Here is a 6338-nt window from a genome sequence, read left to right as displayed (position 1 = left end):
CTTTATTTAGCAATAGAAGTGAGCAAAGAGCAGAGGAAGCAACACAGAGATACAGACCCTGTACATCAAAGAACCAGTCACTCCTGCTTTCACAGTCACTGAAATGGAGGAACACAGCACCTCTGAGACAGGACTTCCTGGGCCAGTGGAAAGCAAGGAGGATTCCCTGTCTGGACTAGGACCAAGTGGTTAATTTCTAGTGGTGAACAATGGAAGCTCAGGAAGAGCAGATATTGGCAGTTGGAGATGAAAGCACTCAGTAACTTCAGTCCTAACTTAAAATAAGAGATGAAGGGAGTGGAAGAGAGGAAGCAACCAGAGGAGAGGGTGGTGAAACTGGAGAGGGAGCCTGAGACATTGTGGGAGCTTGAGCCCATGACAGGACTTCAGTGCCTGTAGCTCTTCCTGCTGGAGCAGGAGGAGGTGGTGTATTTGATGGAGGAACTGCTGCCCCCACAGGAGCCGAAGCCACCCCCTATGGCTCTGCCACTGCCAGAACTGAAGCCACCTCCAATGCTGTAGGAGCAGCCACTTCCTCCGCCTATGCCTAAGCCACTGCCGAGACCGCTGGCACCACCATAGCCACTGGAAACGGTCGACTGTACCACGGCTGTGAAAGCAAAGGGACAAGGTCAGGGCAGGATGGTGAGCTCACTCTGCCACACAGAGTCCAGTCAGAGGGACACCAGGGCAAGGGATGGGGGCACGTGAAGGTACTTACAGATGTTGACTTGTCCAGCGCCTTCCCCGCTCAGCCTAGGAGAGAGAAGACACAGCCACGATGAGTCCCGGAGCCACAGCTGGCCCCGCATGGGAAACCTCCGTGTGAGGAGAGTCCCCAGGAGCCGCCTTCTCAGTGCTCTTCTGGGAGTAGCACTATGACCACCACAAGAGTGCCTTCCACCTGGGCTCATTGGCAGGACTTCTTGGAGATGGAGCCAGATGGTTGCGGAGGCTGTGTGAGTTACTCACCTGCACTCCTCGCCTTCCAGCAGCTTCCTGTAGGTGGCAATCTCCACGTCCAGGGCCAGCTTGACATTCATGAGCTCCTGGTACTCCTTCAGCAGCCGGGCCATGTCCTGCTTGGCCTTCTGCAGGGCGTCCTCCAGGTCAGCCAGCTTGTTTCTGGCGTCGTTGAGGGCCAGCTCCCCACGCTGCTCGGCATCGGCGATGGCGGATTGCAGGCTGGCACACTATAGGGGAGGAGAGCAGGGGAGCCTGAATCTGGACTCCAGAGGAGAGGAAACGTTCTACTTTCCCAGTGAGGAAGAGCTCTAGAGCCCAGACCTCATGGAAATGGAGGTTTGATTTGTTTTGTCCAGTTTTCCTCAGTGCTGCTAATCTTAACTAGTCTTGGAGTCCTTTAAGAAAATCTATTCCCTTCTCTGTTAACCATCCTAAAGATGATGGGGCTGGAAGATACCACAGCAGACTGAAGACCAGGGCACATGGGAAGAAATGGACCTACTGCCTAGTTTTGAATGTTGACACTTTGGATAAGTTCACATGAATGTACAACAGCTTATACAAAACCACAAACATCCTCCCTGAAAGACGATTTTATCTCAAACTCTTGAGACCTCACCTTCCTTTCACTTCACAGATTTTTTTTGAACAACACTCGTTTGTCCTGTGTCTTTTCTCAGATTCTTTTTCACGTTGAGTATGAGCATACTTGCAGCATTCTTCCCCTGTGCTTTCTAGCCTGAGCTTTTCTTTGCCAACTTGTGTCTTGCATCCCCAACTCAATCATTCTCCTTATGGAATCTCATTTCAATGCCTCGAGACTGTCTGTATGAACCACTGACCAGCTGAGATTCATCCTATCCTGAGTTTGTTTCCTGCTCTTGAGTTGGGCTTCATCTCTCTAACCTAGGAAAGCTCAACCATGACATGTCCTCCTCTCTCTGCTTTTTCCTCAGTGCCCTATAACTACCCATATGATGTTTGATGACGCCTGATGGTCTAGGAAGGAAAGGATGCTTTTCTCTTCCATGGTCCCCACTGTACCTGCTTCTTGACGTGGTCAATCTCAGATCTCAGCCTCTGGATCACGCGGTTGATCTCAGAGATCTCCTGCTTGGTGTTGCGCAAGTCATCCCCGTGTCTGCCAGCCGTCACCCGCAGCTCCTCGTACTGTAAGGGAGGAGGGAGACAAAATGAGCTCCATAAGCTTCGGAGACACTAATCTAGTCTTTCAAAAAGGAATCTAATGTTTTTCCATAAGACATTTAAAGAAAACTGGTGTTACTAGGTCATTGGCGCTCTTCACCCATCACACACCATCCTTGGTAAGACCACTGACTGACTGGTTCTCTTCAGGACAAGCAATGTTCTGTACTATTGCTGAGAGTCAACGCTGAAATAAAGCTAAAGCAAAGGTCACTCACCTTGATCTACTTTAGCTTTCATCCTAGCTTGGGTTCTTTGACCTACGAGACTTGGGCATAATTACCCAAAAGATCTGCCCTGAGAGGCCCCCACTTCTTAGTTGTAGTTTCCCCACTAAAGTCTACAGCCTCATTGATGTTCACAGAAGGGGCACAGGGATTCCTCATCAGCTGCCGCCTCCCCACTCACCTTGGACTGGTACCACGACTCAGCCTCAGCCCGGCTCCTCTGAGCGATCTCCTCATACTGGGCTTTGACTTCAGCGATGATGCTGTCCAGGTCCAGGTTGCGATTGTTGTCCATGGAGAGGACCACAGAAGTGTCTGAGATGTAGCTTTGCATCTGAGCCAGTTCCTGCAGAACAAGAGATCATCTGACCATCTTCGCTCATGATGTTTAGAGAGGCCCCTACACCAAAGATATTCCACTCTTCACAAATCTCTTTAAAGGCAATGAAACAGAATGTGGAGAGATACTTACAGCATCATAGAAGGTTCTTAGGAAGTTGATCTCATCTGTGAGAGCGTCTACCTTGGCTTGTAGTTCAACCTTGTTCATGTAGGCACTATCCACATCCTGGGGAAGAAGCCAACAGCCTGGGATCAGATGAGCCCTCCTGTGCAGTCTGCTCCTGTTTTAGCCTCCTCAGTGATTCTTTTCTCAGAACCCTCTCCTTCAGGAAAGGAGCGTGAACCCCTGATCTGACTCAGTCTCACCTTCTTCAGTTTCACAAACTCATTCTCTGCTGCTGTGCGTTTGTTGATTTCATCTTCATATCTGGAATTAAAAGGAATACAATCCAATTGAGTCGGGGTGAAGATGATACAAGAAAAGGCAGCCTGGGATCTCTGCTTCCCACAATGGATACATACAAATGAGACTTTTGCCAATAAGCCTAAAGGTTGTAATTTGTGGTTTCTAATTTCTTTACTCCATTACTCTTCCCATTCAACTTTTATGGCCCTTTTGTTCTTCAGGGTTTGTGTTTAGTAACAACTGTAATGTCATGTCTATTGACATGTTTTCCTAAGAACCATGCCCTCATTTGGACCTGGTCATCTAACAGACTGAAGTGTGGGCATCAGGAATCTAAGGTGTTTTCTCTCCTGTAACTCACTTGTTCTTGAAGTCCTCCACCGTGTCCTGCATGCCCCTGAGCTCCGAGTCCAGGCGGCCTCTCTCCCCAAGGATACTATCCAGCTGTCTCCTGAGGTTGTTGATGTACTGCTCGAACAAAGGCTCCAGGTTCTGCCTCACGGTCTTGGTGCCCTGCTCCTGCAGCAGGGTCCACTTGGTGTCCAGGACCTTGTTCTGCTGCTCCAGGAATCGGACCTGCAGGAAGACAAGATGGTGATCTGTGAGTTGACACGTCCCCAGGCCGATCTGGTGGTCCTGGTGGTGCTGGGCTGCTCCAGATCCTGTACAGAGGCTGACAGTTCTGCTCCCCTGACTCTTTGGCTTCACACCACACAGGTCTCATGGCCAAGTTTCCCCAGGGAGCTGTCACATGTTCCCTCCCTCTCACTTATGGAGCCTGTCAGTCAGTGACTTTCAACCCTTCCTGTCTTCCTCTTGACAAGAACAAGCACAAATGTACTTTATCATTGCATTTTTCTCATATTGCGCAGACCTTTTACCAAGCACATGCCTCAGTTAAAGGGATATCAGATGTTTATAATCTAATGATTAGATTCCAATTCTATTAATGATTAGATTTAATCTTATTTCCCATATAGTGCACAAATCTGGCTGATACAAAGTCCCTTAATGCTCATTTTCTGGTTCTTAGGTGACTATTTCTATGGATATATACTTGAGTTGTTTTTCCTCAAATTCCCTGTAGTTTTTTGCTTTCTTTCCTCCATCCATCATCCATCTATGACTCAAATGGAGTTTCCACTGCAATACCCTTTTAACTCTCTTAGACCATCCAGAAGATCAAGCCATCTCCATTGCATTCTCTTATTTTCTGTTCTTTCCTTCAGGATTATCAAGAACTGTGACTATTTCCTTGACAGGAATGGGCCATGTGAGGGATGAGTAGTTATAAATGACTTCCATCACCGTCATCGCCTGGGGTCCACATGTAGCCTGTCCTGCATCCCAGTGAAGAGCTCGCCTGAGTCCCACCCTCCTCTCCCCCGAGTCTCCCCTCCAGTAGAACAGGTCTCTCAGTTGGCTCTCTTGGGCACTCTGCAATCCCCACTGGGGGCAGACGCTCCCAGCTCACCTTGTCGATGAAGGAGGCAAACTTGTTGTTGAGGGTCTTGATCTGCTCCCGCTCCTCAGTCCTCACCCGCTGGATGGTGGGGTCGATTTGCAGGTTGAGGGGAGTCAGGAGACTCTGGTTGACGGTGACCTCTTGGATGCCTCCAGGGGGGATCACAGGGAAGCCATAGCCCCCATAGCCACCTCCAAAGCCAGCTCCACCACCGAGCCCAAAGCCACTACCAGCCCCAGCACCAAAACCAATTCCACTCCCGGCTCCACCTCCGAAGCCATAGCCAACTCCAATTCTGCCGCCATAGCCACCACCGATGACACAGCTGCCCCCTGCGATGGAGATCCTCTTGGAGCCCCCCAGGCCATAGAGGCTGCGGCTGCCAAAGCCAGCTCCTCCACACACTCCGGCGAGGCCGCCACTGCCCCTGGAGCGGGACAGGGACACGCTGCTGAAGCCAGAGCGGCACACCCCAGGGACTCTGGCTGAGCCGGCACTGAAGCCCCTGCGGCGGATGCTTTGGGTCTTCACAGTGGATTTGCAAGACATGGTTCCGGAAGAAGCAGAGACTGAGGAAGGAGCGAGGGGTGCAGTGCAGGGCTGAGAGGAGCAGGTCTGTAAGTGGAGCTTCGGCAGCAGCTTATATATGGAGAAAATGGGCTGGGCTCAGTCCTGGAAGGTGAGCCTGCAGGTTGGGAAGGGCCAGGCTTCACAAAGAGTGACATCACATCTGGTTTATTAGAAAAGTTATGAAATGTGAAGGTTGCATTTTTGGTTTCCTTTAGTCAGGGAAAACTTCTCCTGCCTTCCAGCTTTGACGGCTCTGAGTACAGTAAGACTAGTCTCAACTCAGTGAGCTGGGAGTTAGTCAGCAACTCACACAAAGGTTCTCCATGTAATGCTCGTGTGTGAAATGTAGAGTTCTTTTCCCATGGTGTTTCACCCACCAGCCAGAGATCCTGGAAAGCTAAATACGTATTGCTTTTCCTATAACTTTAGTATTTGTCATTAATTAGTGAAGTTAATGTGACTTTTTTACTCTCTAAAAATTTCCCACAGATAGGTGCATAGGACTGCAATATAAATGAGTCTCTGAATATCTATTATAGGTATTATTATCTATAGATAATAATCTATAGATTATCTATTTTTATAAAAATTATCTCATGGTCAGCCTTATTTCTTCTGTGCTACCATGCAATTACTCATTAACCTTAATATATGGGAAAGCAATTTCCAGATATCTTGTTATATCTTTAGAATACAATGCAATATTTAAATTTAAATGAGTTACTCTCTAAAATTACTAACAACCATTTATATATCCTTAAACACTAGATGTTCATTAACATCAAGGAGTATTTATTCAACCTTGAAGTACATCTGTGTAATATTCATGTTTTATTTTCCCAAATCAAGATCCTAATAAATTCCATTTATTTTGTGTTTGGGTCATATGTCTTTAATGACTTATGTCTTTATAATATTGCAGGTCATTAAATCTGCGTCCACCTTTCCCCTTACAGTTTATTTGTGACAAAGAAAAAACAGGGTATTTGTTTTCTGCAGTTGTCCCTTCTTGGAGTGTTTAACCTGCATAATCATGTCATCTCATTTTAGGTGGTGTTGTGTCCTTCATGTATCCTATGAAGTGACAATTCAAAGTAGAAGTTTAATAAGCTATCACTTTAAATATTACAGACATAAATGTCATAGAGTGTCTATT

The 6338-nt window shown here is 47.6% G+C and overlaps 1 protein-coding gene across 1 annotated transcript; it reads right to left on the bottom strand.

The window, feature by feature from the left end:
• Window positions 1-386: 386 nt before the first annotated feature.
• LOC138077945 (keratin, type II cytoskeletal 6A-like) lies at window positions 387-5161 on the bottom strand. The gene is made up of 9 exons (XM_068970358.1): window positions 4622-5161; window positions 3509-3723; window positions 3108-3168; window positions 2872-2967; window positions 2581-2745; window positions 2011-2136; window positions 973-1193; window positions 722-756; window positions 387-610 (listed from the first exon to the last, which is right to left on the bottom strand). Exons 1-9 carry the CDS (start codon window positions 5159-5161, stop codon window positions 387-389), a joined length of 1683 nt encoding a protein of 560 aa, XP_068826459.1.
• Window positions 5162-6338: the final 1177 nt, after the last annotated feature.

This window comes from Capricornis sumatraensis, chromosome 4, assembly GCF_032405125.1.
Source record: "Capricornis sumatraensis isolate serow.1 chromosome 4, serow.2, whole genome shotgun sequence".
Classification (NCBI taxonomy): Eukaryota; Metazoa; Chordata; class Mammalia; order Artiodactyla; family Bovidae; genus Capricornis; species Capricornis sumatraensis.
Note: the sequence above shows the minus strand (reverse complement) of the source record. Positions and strands in the feature narration are given on the sequence as shown.

Coding starts and splice junctions, on each gene's coding strand:
- LOC138077945 (XM_068970358.1), bottom strand. CDS start 5,161: ATGTCTTGCAAATCCACTGTGAAGACCCAAAGCATCCGCCGCAGGGGC. Junction 2,137..2,580: donor AGTCGTGGTACCAGTCCAAG/GTGAGTGGGGAG, acceptor CCTCCCTTACAG/TACGAGGAGCTGCGGGTGAC. Junction 1,194..2,010: donor TTGACCACGTCAAGAAGCAG/GTACAGTGGGGA, acceptor CCTCCCCTATAG/TGTGCCAGCCTGCAATCCGC.